Raw genomic sequence first — 24,164 nt, forward strand, 5'->3', positions numbered from 1 at the left:
TAACGGTATTTACAGGTGAAATGCAAAAAAAATGGAATATTCTGCAAAAGTCAATTTATTTCAGTAATTCAACTTAAAAGGTGAAACTAATATATGAAATAGGAACCCTCTGCAGGAGTTTTGGATTAATAAGGTGATTAGAATCTGACACTTTGAGCCTAGAATATTAACCATTTTTACGATATCCTAAATTGAGATTTTGGTGTTCTCAAACTGTAAGACATACCATAATCATCAAAACTATAACAAATAAAAGCTTGAAATATCACACTTTGCATGTAACGAGTCTATTTCATATGTTAGTTTCACCTTTTAAGTTGAATGACTGAAATAAATGTACTTTTTTGCAATATTCTAATTTTTCAAGTTTCACCTGTATGTGTGAGGTCAGAAATACAGCTGGGGCATGAGTTTTGAAGGGAGATAAAGTGCATAGTAACAGCTCAAATTTTATTCATAGCTGTATTAAAAAGCCCAAGAATGGATTAGAGAGAGGATTGCTGGGAAAGATGACAGAATCTTTCAGCAGCATGTATGAGAGTGTAGAGGTGGCTGTCTTTATAATGGAAGACTAGAAAAGAGAACATAGCAAATGGGTGATTAAGAGGGAATTGAACTTGGACTTTGATGACTTCCTAAGTTATGAAAGGAAACATTTTAGAGACGTTATGTAACAGGAGAATTATACGTAACATTCAGATAAGGTGTGGTCATTGGTTTTAGATTGCTTACCTTGTACATAAAGCTTTCCTTTTGTGTTCTTCTGGTGCTGTTCCATTCAATCAATTCTCCTTGTGCGAAAGTCAACGAGTCGTGTGGATCTTTACACAGTCTTCTGGTACATCGTGCCGCTTTCGTTTCATCCATGCCACCTTCAGACTTTAAGGCCACGGTCGTTTTTTTACCTCTGTCCCGTGGGTCCCTCCCTTTCTTAGGGACACGGGTCTGATGCATGCCGGACACTACCGAGATACTGTTTGGAATTTGGCCTTTCCATAGATATAAGGCTTACATGCAGCAGAGGACAAAGACAACAAAATAACCCCAAGTTCTACCTCGTGGTCTAAACTGCATCCAAGTTCATTGTCCAAGTGGGCTGGTTCAGCTTGGATGCTCCAATAAAGAGCTCAGTAATTAATTATTAAACAGACCCTTGGCTTGGGAGTGGATCAGCCTTTCAGGGTGACAAATGCTCAATAATTCAGACCAGCCCTAGCTAGGTGCATTTGTATTCATTATAAAAGTTGTTAAGAGAGAGACAGGCAGTGAATGGGAGGGAAGGGATCAAGTTCACGTTAAAGAGGCAAAGAGCTGGGATGTCCAGGCCAGGGAGGTCACCTGGAGCAAAGGATGCCATATTTATGGACAGATCATCCTTGTACTTTGGGAAATGGTATACGGTAAGTGCAGCTGCAGGTTATGTTGGACATTATATCCAGGCATCATGGTTTAGAGTATATTTGTTTCATATGGATGAATATTAAAGGATCAGTTTACATATTGTGTAAATATTCTGCATCAGCCTCTAATTGCCTTCTGATCAGTAATTCAATGAGAACCCACTGATTCTCCCCCCCCCCCCCCCCCCCCATGAAGGAATGTGAGAAGCGGGGCAGCCTCTACACCAGCACAGCCTTTCTCAACCTTTTTACCCCGGAGGAACCCTGCAAATACTTTTTGGATCTCAAGGAACCCCTGCAAGTAATTTTTGGATTTCAAGGAACCCCTACATTTATTTTGCAGGTGGCATGGTCTTTAAAAGCTGGTGTGGCTGTTTATGCACAGTACTCTTCATTAGAATGTCTCTGTTATTCTAGTGCTTTTTATTAATGTGTTAATTATTATTCCGGCCACCAATTTAGTGCTTCTTTTAACAGTACCCCCTGTTATAGTGTGCTCTCTATCATACTTCCCCCCCCCCCCCCCCAACCCTCATTATGGGGAAAAATGCCATGGAACCCCTGCCTAGTACTCAAGGAACCCAGTGAACCCTGGTTGAGAAAGGCTGCTCTATACTGTTTGCTGCATGAAGCAAGCTTATGTGGATGTGCCTAGTAGACCCAGACTGGACGCGACTGAGGAAGTTACTGGGACAGACCGCGGGAGGACGGTGAGAGACTCACACGTGTTTATGGGGTGGGAGGAAGCCCCAGGTAAGTATCGATTATTCATAGTTGGTGGTCTCTGGTGCACTTTGAGATCTGCTTGCTGACATTCCAGGCTCTAAACCACATCGGACCCAGGTACATAGCGGATCTATTGGACTATATGCCCCTCCACGCACCATCCGATCTGTCAATAAGACAAATTTGGTTATTCCCAGTATCCACTTAAAAACATTTGGTGCTTGGGCCTTTCCTATGCAGCCCCTACTGTATGGAGCTCACTTCCACAATCACAGCAGGAGGCTCCTTCTCTGGACAGCTTCAAGAAAAGGCTAAAAACCCACCTCTTTTCCTGAGCCTTTGAGGGCCCATTCACATTAGAGCGATTACCGCTAATTGCCAAAGCACTAGTGATTTTTAAAGCACTAGTGCTATTCTACCATATGGCAGTGATCTCACTGCCGTCGATCGCTGGGGGTTTTGCGATTAGTGCAAATCGCAAAACGCGTTACCTGCAGCATTTTTGATTGCGGTACAGTGCTTAATAAAGCTAATCGCTGTAAAGTCACCTGCGCAAAACTGCGCTTTTTAACTGTGAACGGGCCCTGAGATTGCAGAACGCGGAGAAAATCGCTATAAAATTATTATTATATGGTGATTTTTTTCTCTGCCTGATGCTCTTAAAGAACCCCAGTTTTTTAAAAATAAAATTGTATATACTTTTTAATATCCTAGTAAGAAAATACAGAAAATCTTTTTACACCTTGCATAGACTTTATCATCACAGATGATCCCCACATTCCTGGTGTTTGTACTCCACGATCTGCAGCCCCTGCCCACTCAGGGCACACAAGTGTCTGTTATCCCCCCGCCTCCAGCAGTCCAACTCAGAAACATCTGCAACATGACAGAACATTGTGCTGAGGTGGCGGAGGCCACTGTCACTCAGATGCCACAGGGTCAGGCGCTGGTCAATAGAGGCTGAAGCCAGGAGGTCCTGTCGGAGGATCCGCAGGCCAGTCACGTGAGCAGCATGAGAGGAGACGAGGGAGAAAGACTGGAGGAGTTGGAAGCCGCCAGAAGAACTGTCCTCTGAGTTATGATCCAACTTCAGCCGGCAAACATGGATGGAGTTGTCATCGCCTCCACTGGCCAGCAGGTACTGACCCTCCTCCGTCTTCTGTAGGTGAAGACTGTTGATGCCACATTGATGAGGGGAGAGCATGAAGCAGGCAGGTCCCAGATCTGTAATGATAGACAATATTTACGTAAATAGGGATTATTGTAATAAATGTTCAGAGTAGAATTCCTGTCAATTTTTTATTTTTTTTTATGGGAAAGTGTTATAATCCTCGTCAGATTTTAATTTATGTCTGTGAAAACCCAACCCAACCTTGAGGAGATTTCTACAAATGTCTTGTCCTTGCGTCCAATAAGTTTAAAACCGTCTTTCCGAAGTGAGGATAATTCCACTTCTGTCACCGCAGCAGAAAGTGAGGTGAGAGAAATGTACCCCAGCAGGGAGACAAATCACAGCCTGACAAGGTTCTAATTCTTCTCGCTCCCATTTACAATGTCAAAAAATGGCAACTTCCTGTTCTAGTCTACCTGTTACACACCAGTTACAGTGTACAGGAGGAGGGTTGTGTAGTACATCCAATCATTTTTTTTTTTTGACCAAATCCTCCCTTCCCGCAAAAGTTACTGTGCCCCTCCCCCTCACTTGATTTCCCTCCCCTTCCTAACCCTGCCCTTCCTCCAACTCTTTAGCTCATTTCGAGGTCCTTCAAGTTTGTGGTTTGTTAACCTGTCATCTGTCCACTTCACTTCCAAAATGATTCTTCACCCCGACACCACACACTTTCTGCACTGTATCCCACAGATCCATGATTCACATCATGCTTCATCACATTGGCATAACCATGCCCCACTGCCACTTTATATGGAAAGGTAACCATGGAAATGTCCACGGTTGCAAAACCAATGGTTCCCCTCCAATCAGTGGCAAAGGAAGGAGGCGAGTAGTACCACACTCCCTCCCTGATGATGACACTGTGGGAGGTTAGCCGACTGCAAAGGCCTGCCTCTAGAAGCTGAAGGGGTCCAAAGCAGAAGTCCAACCATCACATCATGACTGGACTATTCAGAGATCACAGGAAGTATAATCTTCTGGCTTAGAAAAGGGGAGGAAGAGGACACCTTTAAGGTGTTTAGGGAAATTGAATGAAGAGGGTACTAAAAAACTGAAAAGGCATAGATAGGCTTTATCCTGCAAAAGCAAATAAAGCTAGCTACTATTGCCCAATGGGAGACAATCAGGGATGGTCAATGAGATGCAAGTAATTTCGAGTCGATTCAGGATTATGCAAATTTTGTATGCAAATGTCAGCAGTTTGAAAATTGGCCTCAGCAGGATTTGATTGGTTCATGTTCAAGCTGCATACATTTCCATACAAAATTTGCATAATCCTGCATTAACTCAAAATTATTTGCATCTCACTGACCATCCCTAGATAGACTCAACAAGCAGGAAGTGAAAATATCAGATCAATGGAACTTCATAGAGACAAAATAAAGGTAGGTATATCCTCCCATCTCCTACAGAGTCACAGTGCTCATCTCTTAAAGAGACAGTCACAGTACTCATCTCCTACAGAGACTGTAAGAGTGCACAACTTCTGCAGAGACAGTAAGAGTGCACGTCTCCTACAGATACAGGCACAGTGCACATCTCCTACAAAGACAGTCACAGCGCTCATCTCTTACAGAGACGGTAACAGCGCACATCTCCTACAGAGACAGGCACATCTCCTACATAGACCGTCACAGTGCACATCTCCTACAGAGACAGTAACCGCGCACATCTCCTACAGAGACAGGCACATCTCATACAGGCACAGTGCACATCTCCTACAGAGACAGGCACAGTGCACATCTCCTACAGAGACAGGCACAGTGCAAATCTATTACAGAGACAGTCACAGTACACATCTCCTACAGAGACAGAGTGCACATCTCCAACAGAGACAGGCACAGTGCAAATCTCCTACAGAGACAGGCACAGTGCACATCTCCTACAGAGACAGGCACAGTGCACATCTCCTACAGAGACAGGCACAGTGCACATCTCCTACAGAGACCGGCACAGTGCACATCTCCTACAGAGACAGGCACAGTGCACATCTCCTACAGAGACAGGCACAGTGCACATCTCCTACAGAGACAGGCACAGTGCACATCTCCTACAGAGACAGGCACAGTGCATATCTCCTACAGAGACAGGCACAGTGCACATCTATTACAGAGACAGGCACAGTGCAAATCTCCTACAGAGACAGTCACAGTGCACATCTCCTACAGAGACAGTCACAGTGCACATCTATTACAGAGACAGGCACAAAATTAGGCAGGTGCATAAATTTGGGCACCTAAAAAAAGAAATTAAATCAATATTTTTTTAAACTAAAGAAAAGTTTATTGAAAAGTATGTTTCTAATACAAGGCAAGAACAAAGTACAGAGTTTGATCATATAGGCATTATAACTGCTTTATAAATGCATACACAAAAGAGAACATGTGAGACCTGCATATACATATCTTATATACAGATAAAACCAGAGTCTGTTTAAGATTGTAGATTATCATGGTGTAAAGCGAACCGAGGATCTAAATTAAGTACGTAATGACAATTATATATATTAAAAGAACATGAATGGCATTTCCCTAGTATCATACATAAACGTTTTTTCCATCTGTCCCATACAAGGTGAAATTTATTTTGTGCTCCTCTATGTATATATACAAGTTTTTTATAAGGTAGTGCAGTGCTGACACGTTTAACCCATTTATCAAAAGAGGGTGGCGTAGTGCAAGCCATCTACACACCACCTCTTGTCTTCCTATAAACAGCACTTCTGCCAGAAATGTTTTAAGAGCATTATCTAGTGTTTCATCCTGTATGACTCCCAGGAGACATAGTAAGGGGTCATAACTTACGGGACAACCCATTTTGTCATGTAAAAATTTGATAACTTGGGACCAGAAGGACGATACGGCTGGACATTTCCAGATGAGGTGAAAAAAAAGAGGGTGAAGTATCCTAACATTTAGGACAGTTGTTAGAGAATTGTGAGTTATATTTACATAGTTGTTTAGGGGTTAGATAAGCCTGGTGCAGAATATATACCTGTGTATTATGTTGTTGTGTGCAGGGGGAAACTGTTTTTAGGGGCAAACGGGGCGTCATCGCAATCCTCATCCGAAATGTCCAGTCTACATGTAACCCATCTGTCACGCGACGCAGTGGTAAATTCCTCAGCCCCATAGTAAAGCAATGTTTTGTACAGTTCGTCAACAATATATCTAGTTGGGCCATTTCTGAGCATTTCTATGATGGATGAGATATATAGCCTGATGGGTGTTACGGGAAATTGCTTACAAAAGGCATGTCTTAACTGCCAGTAACGGAACTCCTGATTAGAAGGAACATGATATGTAGATACCAGGAATTAAATCAATATTTAGTAGATCTTCCTTTTGCAGAAATTACATCCTCTAAACATTTCCTGTAGGTTCCAATGAGAGTCTGGATTCTGGTTGAAGGTATTTTGGACCATTCCTCTTTACAAAACATCTTTAGTCAATTCAGGTTTGATGGCTTCCGAGCATGGACAGCTCTCTCTAACTCACACCACAGATCAGTCTGCGGACTGAGATGGCCATTCCAGAACGTTGTTCTTGTTCCTCTGCATGAATGCCTTAGTAGGATTTTGAGCAGTGTTTAGGGTCGTTGTCTTGTTGAAAGATTCAGCCCCAGTGCCACTTCAGCTTTGTCACTGATTCCTGGACATTGGTCTCCAGAATCTGCTGATACTGTGTAGAATCCATGCGTCCCTCAACTTTGACAAGATTCCCAGTCCCTGCACTGGCCACACAGCCCCACAGCATGGTGGCACCACCACATTTTACTATAGGTAGCAGGTGTTTTTCTTGGAATGCGGTGTTCTTTTTCCTCCATGCATAACGCCCCTTGTTATGCCCAAATAACTCAATTTTAGTTTCATCAGTCCAAAGCACCTTATTCCAAAATGAAGCTGGCTTGTCCAAATGTGCTTTAGCATACCTCGAGCGGCTCTGTTTGTGCTGTGGGCGGAGAAAAGGCTTCCTCTTCTGATGTTGTAGGTCTTTGGTGCTGGTCTGTGGGTTGACTCTGACTGTTCTCACCATTCGTCGCTTTTGTCTATCCAAGATATTTCTTGGTCTGCCACTTCGAGCCTGTGGTCTTCCATTTCCTCAATGTTCCTAACTGTGGAAAAAGACGGCTAAAATCTCTGAGACAGCTTTGTGCATCCTTCCCCTAAACCATGATGGTGAACAATCTTTGTCTTCAGGTCATTTGAGAGTTGTTTTGAGACCCCCATGTTGCTACTCTTCGGAGAAAATTAAAAGAGGAGGGAAACTTACAATTGACGCCCCTTAAATACTCTCTCATAATTAGTTTCACCTGTGTATGTAGGTCAGGGGTCACTGAACTTACCAAGCCAATTTGAGTTCCAATAATTAGTTCTAAAGGTTTTGGAAAAGGACAATAATTTTATTTAAACAATTTAAACAATTATTGCCCACTCTCTCTAAATCCAATAAACTTAATTTCACTTCTCAAATATCACCGTGTGTGTCTCCTATGATATATTTAACTGAATTTATTTTATCGTAACAACCAACGATTTATACAGGAAAATCATGCCGATTAACAAGGTTGCCCAAACTTTCGTATCCCACTGTATTACATAGACCGTCACAGTGCACATCTTCTACAGAGACCGTCACAGTGCACATCTTCTACAGAGAACGTCACAGTGCACATCTTCTACAGAGAACGTCACAGTGCACATCTCCTACAGAGACCACCACAGTGCACATCTCCTACAGAGACAGTCACAGGGCACATCTATTACAGAGACAGTCACAGTGGACATCTCCTACAGAGACAGTCACAGTGGACATCTCCTACAGAGACAGTCACAGTGGACATCTCCTACAGAGACAGTCACAGTGGACATCTCCTACACAGACAGTCACAGTGCACATCTCCTACACAGACAGTCACAGTGCACATCTCCTACACAGACAGTCACAGTGCACATCTCCTACACAGAAAGTCACAGTGCACATCTCCTACACAGACAGTCACAGTGCACATCTCCTACAGACAGTCACAGTGCACATCTCCTACAGAGACCGGCACAGTGCACATCTCCTACAGAGACCGGCACAGTGCACATCTCCTACAGAGACCGGCACAGTGCACATCTCCTACAGAGACCGGCACAGTGCACATCACCTACAGAGACCGGCACAGTGCACATCTCCTGCAGAGACCGGCACAGTGCACATCTCCTACAGAGACCGGCACAGTGCACATCTCCTACAGAGACCGGCACAGTGCACATCTCCTACAGAGACCGGCACAGTGCACATCTCCTACAGAGACCGGCACAGTGCACATCTCCTACAGAGACCGGCAAAGTGCACATCTCCTACAGATCGGCACAGTGAACATCTCCTACAGAGACCGGCACAGTGCACATCTCCTACAGAGACAGTCACAGTGCACATCTCCTACAGAGACCGGCACAGTGCACATTTCCTACGGAGACAGGCACAGTGCACATCTCCTAGGGAGACAGGCACAGTGCACATCTCCTAGGGAGACAGGCACAGTGCACATCTCCTACGGAGACAGGCACAGTGCACATCTCCTACGGAGACAGTAACAGTGCACATCTCCTACAGAGACAGTAACAGTGCACATCTCCTACAGAGACAGTCACAGTGCACATCTCTTACAGAGACAGTCACAGTGCACATCTCTTACAGAGACAGTCACAGTGCACATCTCCTACAGAGACCGGCACAGTGCACATCTTCTACAGAGACAGTCACAGTGCACATCTCCTAAAGAGACAGTCACAGTGCACATCTCCTACAGAGACAGTCACAGTGCACATCTCCTACAGAGACAGTCACAGTGCACATCTCCTACAGAGACAGTCACAGTGCACATCTCCTACAGAGACAGTCACAGTGCACATCTCCTACAGAGACAGTCACAGTGCACATCTCCTACAGAGACAGTCACAGTGCACATCTCCTACAGAGACAGTCACAGTGCACATCTCCTACAGAGACAGTCACAGTGCACATCTCCTACAGAGACAGTCACAGTGCACATCTCCTACAGAGTCAGGCACAGTGCACATCTCCTACAGACAGGCACAGTACACATTTCCTAAAGAGACAGTCACAATGCACATCTCCTGCAGAGACCGTCACAGTGCTCATCTCCTACAGACAGTCACAGTGCACATCTACTACAGAGACAGTCACGGTGCACATCTACTGCAGAGACAGTCACAGTGCATATCTACTGCAGACACAGTCACAGTGCACATCTCCAACAGAGACAGTCACAGTGCACATCTCCAACAGAGACAGGCACAGTGCACACCTCCTACAGAGACAGCTACAGTGCACATCTCCTACAGAGACAGTGACAGTGCACACCTCCTACAGAGACAGTCACAGTGCACACCTCCTACAGAGACAGTCACAGTGCACATCTCATACAGAGACAGTAACAATGTTAATTTTCTACAGAGACAGAGTGCACATCTTCTACAGAGACAGAGTGCACATCTTGTATAGAGACAGAGTGCACATCTCCTACAGAGGCAGTCACAGTACACATCTACAGAAACTATCACAATGCATATCTACTACTGCACAAAATTGATCTGGCTATTGATCAGGTGCAGATAAAACATGTCGGAAATTCTCGGTTCAGCCTGTTGATCTGAGGGTAAATTGTATGGTGTGTACCTAGCATTGTAGAGACAGTTACAGTGCTCATCTACTACAGAGCACATCATGTATAGTGTGTACCTAGCATTGCAGAGACAGTCGTAATGCTAATCTACTACAGAGCACATCATGTATAGTGTGTACCTAGCATTGCAGAGACAGTCGTAATGCTAATCTACTACAGAGCACATCATGTATGGTGTGTACCTAGCATTGCAGAGACAGTTGTAGTGCAAGGTAAGTGAATGACAACACACACAACCTTCCCTGGGCTTAGTCATGTCACAGATGTGTCCCAGATCAGATGATCTGCATTATTCAAACCCCAAAGAATCACTCAGCACTTAATGAAAGTGTAATGAGGCTCATTAATGTGAGCAGAGACACCTGAAGTGCTCTGACAGCCTGCGCACTCCGTATTACACCACTAACCGCTCATGTCCCTCTTCACCTGACAAAGGCAGCCCCTGATGGCCCAACTAATCCTCCCATCCTACAACACTGCTACTTGTGTCTGCGTGTGACTAAGGCTCACTCGCTTATCCCAGCTCGAGGAATGAAAAAACGGAGATAATGCCTGTATCAAATCCCTATCTACCTGTCATTATTTATTGTATTTATAAAGCGCCAACATATTACGCAGCACTAAACAATAGGTAGACAGACAACAAGGTACAAGACCATGCAACAGAGTGTAGGTCTTAGAGACCACATAATTCAAGTCCAAGTCAATCCACAGGAAGGGTACCGGATGAAAGATGTGCATGATCAAGTTGGATACAGTAGGGGGTAGCACCCTGCCAGAGGCTTTCAATCTAAAGAAAGTGAGTAGGGACACACTAGGTATGGGTTGCTTAGTATGTGTACAGCAGAGTGAATTATGTCATTGATAAGGGGGGGGGGGGGGCAGGCGCTCTTGAAGAGGTGAGTTTTGAGGGCTTGTTTGAAGATGTTCAAGGATGTGGCGAGCCTGATGAGTGGCAGAAGGGAGTTCCAGAGAGTTGGGGCAGCTCTTGAGAAGTCCTGCAGTATTACTTGGAAGTGGTGGTTAGGCGCAGGTCATTGTGAGGATCGGAGGGGGTAGCTGGGTGTGGGTCTGTGGACAAGTTCAGGCAGGTCATATAGGCCAGGCACAGAATCTTGAAACTTATCCTGGTGTGCAGAGAGAGCCAGTCGACACATTTAGGCCTGGTTCACATTAGCTTTTGCCAAGGGAACCAGTCGTGCGGTTCCGTTGTCCGTTCCGCTTAATGGACAAAAACAATGCTGCAGGACCAAATTTTCCTGACCGTTTCACTCAGTGGAACAGAAACAGAGGGTTTGCAGCGCAATAGGAAACAATGGAAAACAGACATTTTACAACACATTGGCTGGAAAACGCACCGTTTTCACCGATCCAGATGGCCAGATCCGTACGGTCTGATCCGCAAAAAAACGCACATGTGAACCGAGCTTTACAGAGGGGAATCATGGAGGAGGAGCAATAGGAAGAATGGATTAGTCTGTTTGCTGCATTCATGACAAATAGAGTGTGTGTGTGGGGGTGGGCAATGCAGTTCAGGAAGACCAGACAGAAGGGAGTTGTAGTAGTCGAGTCAGAGATGATTTGTAATAAAGATCAGATACTGATAGCAGGGGTTTCATTGGCTGCTCAGGTCATGTGCTTATTTCTCCCTTCGATATAATCGATAAAGATTAGTTTCATAGGAACTAGGCAGCTGTAGATTGGATCTATTGATATTGAAGCACTTCAGAGTGACTTGGTATAAAAGTACAGCCCCATCACACAGGGGAGTATGACAATTACAAAATACTATCATCATGACACAGCCGTGAACTGTGTCCGATCGGAAAACTCCACAATGCAGAATCGCTCTTCCGTTCACTTGCTTGCTTTGTGAATTCTCTGCTCACAGCCTCTGCGTCTTCTCTTATTACCAACAAGGCACACTATCCACTGTACACAAACATTTGTAGTTACGGTTACAGAGGGAAAAAAAGTCAAGCTTGCTAGGTATCTATGGAGGGTAACATAAATGGCCATAAAGGACAATAGCTAAGAAACAGTTGCGTATAAAGCAGCCCATACACTATGCAGTAAGAGATGCAGGACGCTGCACTAGTCAATTCCAGCCATATTATTAGTTTTTTTTTAAATTAGGTTTTGTAGCGCTTAAAGGACACCTGACCTGAGACAAAGCTACCTAAAGTAAGAACTGAGGTATGTTCACGTTGGATCCACATACCTCTGTGCGTTGTCCATTCCTCTCCACGTTCTCCCCAGTCCTTGTAATTACTCATTGAAAAATTTGACTTTTGACTCAAGTCAAATTCCCAGACAGGAAGAGGCAGGCTTGCCGCAATGTCCCATCCTATCACCCTCCCATTTTCTCTCTTCTCCACCTCTTAAAGAGACACTGTAACAATAAAAATGTACCCTGGGGAGGGGGAAGCCTGCGGATCCTAATTGAGGCTTCCCACATCCTCCTCTGTCCCACGGGGGTCTCGCTGCAGCTCTCCGAAAAGCGGCCCGACTGACCCAACAGCCTGTTTAATATTTGCCTTTCCAGGCTCCAGCGGGGGCGCTGTTGCGGCTCTTCTGACGGATATAGGCGGAAATAGCTGATCTCCGTTGGGTCCGCTCTACTGCGCAGGCGCAGAAGACTTGCGCCTGCGCAGTACAGCGGCCCGACGGAGATCGGCTATTTCCACCTATCTCCGTGGGAAGGAGCGGATACTGCGCCTGCGCTGGAGCCACGGAGGTAAATATTTACATCGCCGCCGCTCAGGGAGGATTGTCACCATCACTCTTACAGGTAGATAAATAATGGGGTTACTACTTATCCCTGGCCAGTCAGGCAGCAGTAACAAAACAAAGTAAGTAAAAGAAAGAAGCGCTCTATGGTGCATTAACCCCCTTGGCGGTACGCAGTTTCTGACCCTGCGTCCGCCGGGAGGTTTTTTGACCCCCAATTTTTTTTTTGCTGCTTTAGCTAGCATTTCGCTAGCTAAGCGTATGCTTTAGGTTGCTCCGGTCCCCCCCATGCCCGCCGATCGCCGCCGGATATACGTACCTCGCCACGATCCCACGAAGAGCGCAGTTTCCCGATCGGCTTCCGGCGTTGCTATGGCGACGATCGGAGCTGACGTCATGACGTCATCGACGTCATGACGTCAGCCATAATCCCGATCGCCGCCATCGCGCCTGGAGCTGATTGGGCGGCTGCGCCTGCGTGGGAACGCGGGGGGTACGTATCCCGGAAGTAACTGCGGGCGATCGCGGGGGACCGGAGCAACTTTGTGCATATGCTTAGCTAGCGAACCGCTAGCTAAAGCGTATTGTACCAGTTTCTTTGTTTTTTTAAGTCCTGGGGCCATGTGATCCTCCGCGGCGGCTACCCTGTGTGTAGCACGGGGTTACCGCTAAGGAGGTTAACAAACCTTTAATGAAATGGTGAAAAGTAATGCACTTACAGCAATTCGGAAAGGTTAGCGTATGTAAAACATCTGTGTGGAGTGGACTCCCAGCTCAACCACTGTGTTCTGGCCGTAGCCAGCAGCGTGGGTGTGCAGATGCAAGCGGCTTCCAGGTTCCAGTGGGGTGGGCGGGTCCGACCTCCTACATGCCTCCAATGTCATTACGTGTTTCTGCGTTGCTACGCCTGCTGGGCGTTGTCAGCCACAAAATCAAATTCTATTTACCCACTGCTCTGTGTTCATTATGCAGCCTGGAACCTCACAATGCATTGCAAGCACGCCAATCTAATGGAAATGGTTCTGCTGTAATAAATTCTACCTCAGACTGGCTCTATTTGGTACATTGCCGACTAAAAGGAAGCTTGTCATCTCCCCTCCCACATTCCTGCTCCTCAATGATTGGCTGAGGGAAGTTCAGTGCTGCTGAAATACGATCTATGCCTGTGCTCTCATGTGTTTACAAAGCAAGCTAGCTATGACAGTGCATCTGTTTTGAATGCAAGTTGTGTAATCTGCCCGTGTTTCGGGCTCTGAACATCTATGCAGCTGGTCAATTTGGGTGCATCCTGCATTTGGAAGCGCTGCCATTTTCTCCTGTTGTACAAAAATGTAAGTCTACTTATGGCTAGCTGCATTCATGTTATCAGTTTGCATTCTTATCTAGATTAGGGTTTAGTGCATAGTTTGCATCTGATTTGTATTCAAGGTGTGTATTTAACCACTTGAGGACCCACCCTTTACCCCCCCTTAAGGACCAGCGCTGTTTTAGCTGATCTGTGCTGGGTGGGCTCTGCAGCCACCAGCACAGATCAGGGTGCAGGCAGAGCGACCAGATCGCCCCCCTTTTTTCCCCACTAGGGGGATGATGTGCTGGGGGGGTCTGATCGCTCCTGCCTGCCGGGTGTTGCGGGGGGGGGCACCTCAAAGCCCCCCTCCGCGGTGAAATCCCCCCCCCTCCCTCTCCTACCTGGCCCCCCTGGTGATCCGGGCTGCACAGGACGCTATCCGTCCTGTGCAGCCAGTGACAGGCTGTGCCCTGTCACATGGCGGCGATCCCCGGCCGCTGATTGGCCGGGGATCGCCGATCTGCTTTACGGCGCTGCTGCGCAGCAGCGCCGTACAATGTAAACAAAGCGGATTATTTCCGCTTGTGTTTACATTTAGCCTGCGAGCCGCGATCGGCGGCCCGCAGGCTATTCACGGAGCCCCCCGCCGTGAATTGACAGGAAGCAGCCGCTCGCGCGAGCGGCTGCTTCCTGATTAATTAGCCTGCAGCCGGCGACGCAGAATTGCGTCGCTGGTCCTGCAGCTGCCACTTTGCCGACGCACGGTATAAGCGTGCGGTCGGCAAGTGGTTAAGTCCCTGGGGGGCACTGCACACCAACTGTTGGTTTCATTTCAGTTGCAGCCTAATTAGGAGTGCTGCCAATTTTTTTGCTGTACTATATAAAATTCACTGAAAGCAAAACGTGGACAGTACAATACATCTGGTAAGTAGAACAAGTATTTATCTACTTATAGATGTGTTTTTTTCCTGGCATTGTATGGCTGACCCTGCTGCTTTAATGCACCATAGAGCGCTCTTTTCTTTTACTTATGGTGCCCATACACGGTACAATAAAAATGTTCGATTTTCCCATTTTTTTCAACCAAAACAATCAAATCGAATTAAAGTTGAAAATAATCTTTTTTTTTTAATCAAGAAAAACAAATGATTATTCCGTTTTTTCAATAAAAATCTGATCGGACATGTTGGAAAAATCTTTATATTCGATTTAAAGGGAACCAGAGACGCCAGATAAAAGATCTTATATATAGTAATTGCAACAGCACAAATGGTTAGTCGATGTGCTCTAATCGCCTTTGGAGTCACAAGTCACTGTCCATATACTCCATCAGATTAGCACCATCTAAAATCCATTTTATTAAGCAATCTTCAATTAAAATGGTACATCATTAAAATCCACATGTGGGTATGCCTCAGATGACGCACAGGCGTTTCGGGCCGTTCCCAGTCCTTTCTCAAATCATGGCAGGCCCACACTAACAGAAAGACTGCTTACCACATATTTTTAAGGCCCACAAGCGGACCACATAGAGAACTACCAATTAGCATATATACATATTCATGAATATCACAAGCACCAATCACATAACAGGTTTCAAAAGCGTGGTAACAAACGCAAAGAATGTGGCCATAATCTTACAGTACAACACATGTGTATATTACATCCATGGGACACTCACCCAACGCTCCCTCCTGTGAAAAACACTGTGGGAAAGCATATAAATATGGATCATCGTGCCCCTATATGGATTATGGATGTAGGCGCTTATGACCAATCAGAAAATAGCCTACAACGTCCGCATATAAAGTTCTTAGGTCAGTGGCCAATCCCTGGTCGCCTTACAGACCCACAACATCCCACATTCAAAAGAGACTAATGAGGAATGAAAGGGTATGGGGATGAAAGGTTTACCCACAAGGGAACCAATCATCTCCCAGCCGCCAGCGTCCGCCCGTACAGCAGGTATCCGGGTGGAGCGTATGTACGCAATGTCACAACCCACCTGCTCAAATGGACCAATGGCGTGCGCATAACATTATGCAGCCACCAATCCTATTAGTGCCGACAACGTCCGCTCCATCAGTCGCCAGGACAGTACGCCGGGCGCATCACGTGGTTTCAAATACCACATGATCGCCTCCTGGCCAATCAAAGTCGCGCCGACCACGTCCGCATCTCAGGCGTCCAGAACTACGGCATGGTGTGATCATCATGTGATGACAACATCACGTGACTGCACACCAGCCACTCAGAGTAGTACAGATGTAAATAACGCCCCTATGTGCATATGAATTAGCCGTGTGAGTATGTTTGTCAAGTCTCGGCCACCAGAGATTGTCACCCCCATTATTTGATCGCAGTGATGAGGAGCGAGAGCCAGAACAACCAGAGCTGGGCAAAACGCCCAGATTTAATAATACACAGTTAAACATAACAAAATACAAATATAAATGCTCACCATGTCAGGCTCCCACTACCCACACCGCGCCAACAATTACCTGCAAGAGAAAGACCACACCATCAGTGGAACCATCGTTTTTCAATTAAATATAGTCAATTCAAATAAGTGTAGCCAATTCGTAATCCCTATTAAGACCCTTGGGTACAAGGGTATCAAGTTTATTAATCCAATAGTTCTCCCTCAAGGCCAAAAGTTTATGCCTGTCCCCCCCCCCCCCCCCCCCCCTTCGCGGAATTGGTATCCCCTCAATCACCTGGACCCTCAATTGTGATAGAGAGTGTTGTTTAGAACAAAAGTGATCAGAGACAGAAAGTTCCCGATTTTTATTCCTAATATTGGACTTATGTGAGGCCACACGATCTCTAAGAGGCTGGGTCGTCTTACCCACATATCCCAGCCCGCAGGGACACTTAAGCAAATACACCACAAATCTGGAATCACAGCTGAAGCTGCCTCTAATGGTGTATTTTGTCCCCCGGCTGGGGTGGGTAAAAATGTCCCTCCGGTCGCCCGATTGTTTCGGGTATTGATTCTATATTTTCTAACATAGCGATTTTTCTTGATCGAATTCTGAGACCGATGGTGGTTACATTGGAGTCGTATCTTAAGGACACACAGGATTTCCTGACCACCATCTCAAGGATCGAAAATCTGGGGGATGAGTCTCTGCTGGTCACCATGGACGTGAGTAGTCTCTATACCGCGATACCCCATGAGGATGGGGTGGAGGCGGTTGAGTTTTTTCTGATGCTTTGTTCGGATTTTGATTCTAAGCAGAAACGTTTTGTGTTGCAACTACTTGAATTGATCTTGAAGAATAACTATTTTCTTTTTGAATCTACGTTTTACATGCAGCGGAGGGGCACTGCGATGGGCTCGAACGTGGCCCCTTCCTATGCTAATTTTTTTATGGGCCTATACGAGGAGGCTTTTGTCTACTCTAATTTTTCGTTTTCTAAACATGCCCTGATATGGAAACGGTATATTGACGATATTTTTTTGATTTGGGAGGGGCCACGTTCGAGCCTTGATGCCTTTGTGACTATGTTGCATGAAAATTGTCCTGCTATTGAACTCACTGTCCATGCTGACCGGCAGAGAGTCAGCTTTCTGGATACCTGGGTAGTTAAGAGGGATGATAGGTTGGTGACTGATTTATATGTGAAAGAGACGGACAGAAATTCCGTCCTTCACTTTACTAGTTTCCATCCACCACATATTAAATATAACATACCCAAAGGCCAATTCAAAAGGATAGAGAGGATTGTAGGGGATCCAGATGTTAGAGCTTCACGCCTGGAAGAAATGAGATACAAGTTTTTGGCGAGGGGATACCCACCTATTTGTTTACAAACAGATTTCAAATTTAAATCGAGAACATCTTTTGGTGGGAATAGAGGATGTATCAAGTTAGGGGTGTCAGAAAGGATACCCTGTGTCACTACTTATAATGTTTTATCCGAGAAGGTCGGACACATTATAAATAAACATTGGCCTATGTTAAAACAAGGCCTGCCCACGGTTAAAGAATTCCATGATTTGCCACTACTGTCCTATAAAAAAGCGCCTTCACTCAGAGATAAGGTAGTTAAAAATTATTTGGGTCCTGGAAAAGTTGATGTCATCAAAAGAAATGGATTGTTCCCATGCTTAGGTTGCCATTTATGTAGCTATGTGGTTAAGGGGGACATTTTTACCCACCCCAGCCTGGGGACGAAATACACCATTAGAGGCAGCTTCAGCTGTGATTCCAGATTTGTGGTGTATTTGCTTAAGTGTCCCTGCGGGCTGGGATATGTGGGTAAGACGACCCAGCCTCTTAGAGATCGTGTGGCCTCACATAAGTCCAATATTAGGAATAAAAATCGGGAACTTTCTGTCTCTGATCACTTTTGTTCTAAACAACACTCTCTATCACAATTAAGGGTCCAGGTGATTGAGGGGATACCAATTCCGCGAAGGGGGGGGGACAGGCATAAACTTTTGGCCTTGAGAGAGAACTATTGGATTAATAAACTTGATACCCTTGTACCCAAGGGTCTTAATAGGGATTACGAATTGGTTACACTTATTTGAATTGACTATATTTAATTGAAAAACGATGGTTCCACTGATGGTGTGGTCTTTCTCTTGCAGGTAATTGTTGGCGCGGTGTGGGTAGTGGGAGCCTGACATGGTGAGCATTTATATTTGTATTTTGTTATGTTTAACTGTGTATTATTAAATCTGGGCATTTTGCCCAGCTCTGATTGTTCTGGCTCTCGCTCCTCATCACTGCGATCAAATAATGGGGGGTAACAATCTCTGGTGGCCGAGACTTGACAAACATACTCACACGGCTAATTCATATGCACATAGGGGCGTTATTTACATCTGTACTACTCTGAGTGGCTGGTGTGCAGTCACGTGATGTTGTCATCACATGATGATCACACCATGCCGTAGTTCTGGACGCCTGAGATGCGGACGTGGTCGGCGCGACCTTGATTGGCCAGGAGGCGATCATGTGGTATTTGATACCACGTGATGCGCCCGGCGTACTGTCCTGGCGACTGATGGAGCGGACGTTGTCGGCGCTAAAAGGATTGGCGGCTGCATTATGTTATGCGCACGCCATTGGTCCATTTGAGCAGGCGGGTTGTGACATTGCGTACATACGCTCCACCCGGATACCTGCTGTACGGGCGGACGCTGGCGGCTGGGAGATGATTGGTTCCCTTGTGGGTAAACCTTTCATCCCCATACCCTTTCGTTCCTCATTGGTCTCTTTTGAATGTGGGATGTTGTGGGTCTGTAAGGCGACCACGGTTTGGCGACTGACCTAAGAACTTTATATGCGGACGTTGTAGGCTATTTTCTGATTGGTCATCAGCGCCTACATCCATAATCCATATAGGGACACGATGATCCATATTTATATGCTTTCCCACAGTGTTTTTCACAGGAGGGAGCGTTGGGTGAGTGTCCCATGGATGTAATATACACATGTGTTGTACTGTAAGATTATGGCCACATTCTTTGCGTTTGTTACCACGCTTTTGAAACCTGTTATGTGATTGGTGCTTCTGATATTCATGAATATGTATATATGCTAATTGGTAGTTCTCTATGTGGTCCGCTTGTGGGCCTTAAAAATATGTGGTAAGCAGTCTTTCTGTTAGTGTGGGCCTGCCATGATTTGAGAAAGGACTGGGAACGGCCCGAAACGCCTGTGCGTCATCTGAGGCATACCCACATGTGGATTTTAATGATGTAACATTTTAATTGAAGATTGCTTAATAAAATGGATTTTAGATGGAGATAAAAGATTCTATACATACCTGGGGCTTCCTCCAGCCCCATACGCACGGATCGCTCCCACGCCGCCGTCCTCTGCTTCCTGTATCAGCCATTTCCGGGTCCCGCAGTTTCGGCCAGTCGGCGTCAGCACGCAGCCAATTGGCCGCATCACAGGGGCTCCCAGCATACCATTTCGAGTGTGGCTGTCTACTGCGCAGCCGCACGCGTAAGGGTATGCTGGGAGCCCCTGTGAGGCCAATTGGCCGCATCCGCCGGAAGTGACGGGACCCGGTACCGGCGGATCCAGGAAGCGGAGGATGGCGGCGTGGGAGCGATCCAGGATTATGGGGCTGGAAGAAGCCCCAGGTATGTATGAAATCTTTTTTTCTTTTTGTACGTCATCTCTGGTTCCCTTTAACCAAATAATCGATCTAAATTATCTAATCGAAAAAAATATTAAAAAATTGTACCATGTAGGGCCACCATTAGACTGACCACACTACCCAATACCAGGGAGCATTGAAGAGAGTCTATTACATACCTGGAGTGAGGGCTTATTGAGGTTGTGTAACAAAACATTTAATAGGTTGGTTTTAGGTCTCTTTATAAAGTAGGGCTTTATTGAGGTTGTGTAACAAAACATTTAATAGGTTGGTTTTAGGTCTCTTTATAAAGTAGACTGGAGAGAACTCACCCTGAGCTTGGGCATCCGTGTGTCCACTGTCCAGAATCCTGTGAGCATGTACTATGGTATTGGTTATATCCCAGAATGCAATGCGGCCATCGGTTGACGCACTGCACAGCAAGGCTCTGATGTACAAGAAACAAAACATATTACTGTAGGCTGATATACACACATATACGTTAGAGCCCTGACCTTTCCCGTTTACAATCTCTCTCCCAGTGTTTCTAGTACTGCTGAAATAATGAGCGCACATATCTTTCACCTCTATGTATAATTTACAAGCCAATTTGATTGTGTGTTTCTATATAATGTTAGAAGGGTGGGGTGGAGGCACCCAAAATATATGGGTTTTAAAACTTTAAACCATAACGTGTACATGAGAGGTAATCACATACCTCTCCAGAAGATACAGACACCAGTTCAACAGGAAAAAATGTATTTTAAAAAATTGACAACGCGTTTCGCGGGTCACCGCCCGCTTCCTCAGGTCAATACAAAAAATGCCTTGGCAGCAAAAGGAGTACAGTGTAGGCGCCTACTTACTCCTTGTGTTGCTTAGGCATTTTTTTGTATATAATCATATATACTTTTCTTCCCTTATACCTAACGTTACTGCACTATTGGCTCCTGGTCTCTCTCTCTCTACTGTACAGTGTCACAGAAGATGCTGACACTTTATACGGCTGGCCATACAATCTCGGTTCTTCAATCGTACCAATTTAATGTCATATAAGAGCTTATAAAAGAATAAGGAGGTGGAGCTATACAAATATGGCCGCTGCACGTTGCAAGTATGAAGTTTGATGAGAAAAAATGATGGTGATAGTCAAGTGCTCAGGTAATACAGGCGATTGGACTTCTGGGAAGAATTTTACAGAATGTTTTTCCTGGCTTTGTACCTGGAAGAGTCAGCAGACTGGTGGTGCACAAATGCCTCCACTTTCAGCACACATCTCTGGTGATAAAATGACTCCCCTACAAGGACCATCCTTCGGGAATCCTCACACATCATGAAAAACCTGAGGGGGCAAAAAAAATATTAGCAACATTAACCTAATGCAACATTAACATAGTGTGATGAGGCTTAAATAAAGTAAATGTTGTTGTTCACATTTAACCAAAGCCTATGAAGTCTAGAAGGCTTGGCTGATTGATTGTAACATTTGAAAAATCTGACCAATGTGCCACACATGTGTTCAATTTTCCCCCAATTATGACTGAAAACTCTGAAAAAAAAAAATCGCTTGGGTCTTTAACCACTTTGTCCTCCTTGACGTATAAAAACCTCGAGGACAGGCGCGCTCCCGCGTGCTCCCGCGGCCGATAACACTCCCGGCCGCGGATTCGGTAGCCACGGGATCACTGATTCTTCTCCCCCGCTGAAAAGCGACAGCTTCTCTCGGAAGCTTCGCTTTTTCTGAAGCTATGTCTCTCTAAGCGTACATTGTACGCTTAGAGTGACGTCATGTAAACAAAATCGAGATTGCCATCTTGTGGCCAAAAAGTAAAACTACAAGTAAAAGTTAAAAAAATTACAATACACAAATATTTCCCCAAATAAAACACTTTTATATCCCACCCTCCCAAAAATGCCCACATAAAATGTTTAATAAAAAAAAAAAAAAAAACAACACATAAATATTTACCTAAGGGTCTAAACTTTTTAAATATCTATGTAAAGATGAAATATTTCTCTCTATTTTTTTTTATAAGCTTGTAAATAGTGATGAATGCAAAACGGAAAAAAATGCTCTTTTATTTCCAAATAAAATATTGTCGCGATACATTGTGATAGGGACATAATTTAAACGGTGAAATAACTGTGACAAATGGGCAATTACAATACGTGGGTTTTAATTATGGAGGCATGTATTATTTTAAAACTATAATGGCCGAAAACTGACAAATAATGAATTTTTTCATTTTTTTTCTTATTCTTACTGTTAAAATGCATTTACAGTAAGGTAGCTCTTAGCAAAATGTACCCCCCAAAGAAAGCCTAATTGGTGGCGGAAAAAACAAGATATAGATCAGTTCATTGTGATAAGTAGTGATAAAGTTATAGGCTAATAAATGAGAGGTGAACATTGCTCGGATGCATAAAGTGAAAACGACTGAGAGCTTAAGTGGTTAAATCAAGAATTTGACAATCTACCCTACACGCTCAGACCCAGATTTACCTCACAGGAGCCTATAGGCACCGATGACCTGGCAAACCCCCTCCAAACTGTGTGCTAGCTGTCCCAATTGTCACGTCTCCCTTACTTCCATGCCCATCATAGGTAGCTACAGGTGCCCCTTAGTATTAGGTAGCCAGAGGTACCCTAAATATTAAGTAGCTAGAGGTGCCCCAGACTGAAGGAAGATCTCGTCTGTGGAATGTCGAGAGCAGGGTGAGTAACCTCTCATTTACACTCTCATCAGGAGGGAGGGAGGAGCTCAGGAAGGGGAGTGCGCTGCCTTTCCATGATCAGACGGCTGTAGGCACGTGCCTACAGTGCCTTATGGTAAATCCGGCCCTGCCTACACCATACAATTTTCATAAAGATTGAAAAATCTGCCACTCTTGGTAGACCTTTATGGAAAAAAACAAACGGGAAGTTGGAAAAGGTGATCAGATTTCTTGAACGAAATAGAAAAAAACCTTTAGATTTTTCTGTGCACTGGCAGTGACCTTCCTCAGATGTGACTCCATGGGGGGCTGTCTGTGCAATGCCGGTACTGAGCACTAACAAGCGCCTGGCCGGTGCAAGAGAAGAGCTGGCAGGCGGCTAATTCACCACCTGTCAGCTATCTCATCTGAAAGAGGCCTAAGTGAGTAACAAATAATACATGGGCTGCTCATTTATGTCATGCATCACATGTGGCCCTACCTTATGGATCCATCACTGCAGGCCGCAGCCAGGAAGAGGCAGGAAGTAGGAGACAGGCTCTGTGGGACGTCATCCAGGGCTTTGATGGACATGTACCTGACACACAGAAGCAGAGGGTTACAAATACAAACCCAACAATGTAAGAAATCATTAAAGGCCACCTGAATTTTACACATAGGGCCTCTTCCAGGTCCCTTCCCGTCCACCGGGTCACCTCCGTTGTGCTGCTGCCCCCTCCAAAAGATCTGTGACTAGAACTCCAGTCTCAGGCTACTGCCCATGTGTGGACCCGTTCCTGTGCCTTCTTAATCACGCTCCCGTCACCAGGAGCGTTTTGCGCATTACAATTTTATTCAGAACTGAGCATGTGCAGAATGCAATCAATGAGGCATGCAGACAGTACTGCGCATGCTCAGTAGCCGGCAACTGGAGTTCTAGTTGCAGATCTTTTGGAGGTGGCAATGGCACAACAAAGCAGGCCTAGAAGACTATAGGGGGGCTATAAGAGACTCCATAACCCTCCCCTCCCCCACTTTGGGGGATACTTACCTTGGGAGGGAAAAGATCCTAATGAGGCTTCCCCCATCCTCCTAAGCCTCAGGGATCCAGCGCTGACTCCCCCGAAAATACAGCCGACAAGAATGTCGGCTGTGGTGCAAGTGTAGTAGCGCCTGCAATATTTACCTACCACGATGCCGCGCAGGTGCAGTAGCGGCTTTCCGATTGGGCTCAGGCAGAAATAGCTGAGCCTGATTGGGTCTGCTCTAATGCGCCTGCGCAGTAAAGTGGACATGATCAGGCTTGGCTATTTCTGCCTGAGCCCTTTTGGAAAGCCACTACTGCGACTGCGCG

The 24,164-nt window shown here is 45.4% G+C and overlaps 1 protein-coding gene across 4 annotated transcripts in view; it reads right to left on the bottom strand.

Annotated features, from left to right (window-relative positions):
- Positions 1 to 2,810: 2,810 nt before the first annotated feature.
- The window catches only part of WDR6 (WD repeat domain 6), a 49,514-nt gene continuing 28,160 nt past the window's right edge, over positions 2,811 to 24,164 (bottom strand). For all 4 annotated transcript variants that reach the window (XM_068252682.1, XM_068252681.1, XM_068252683.1 and 1 more), the window contains exons 4-7: positions 23,313 to 23,408; positions 21,339 to 21,458; positions 20,449 to 20,564; positions 2,811 to 3,350 (exon numbers count right to left, since the gene is read on the bottom strand). In XM_068252682.1, coding sequence (XP_068108783.1) covers positions 2,887 to 3,350; positions 20,449 to 20,564; positions 21,339 to 21,458; positions 23,313 to 23,408 — 796 coding nt within the window. In that variant the 3' untranslated portion in view covers positions 2,811 to 2,886. The remainder of the gene's footprint in view (positions 3,351 to 20,448; positions 20,565 to 21,338; positions 21,459 to 23,312; positions 23,409 to 24,164) is intronic.

The sequence above is a fragment of the Hyperolius riggenbachi genome, chromosome 9, assembly GCF_040937935.1.
Source record: "Hyperolius riggenbachi isolate aHypRig1 chromosome 9, aHypRig1.pri, whole genome shotgun sequence".
Taxonomy (NCBI): domain Eukaryota; kingdom Metazoa; phylum Chordata; class Amphibia; order Anura; family Hyperoliidae; genus Hyperolius; species Hyperolius riggenbachi.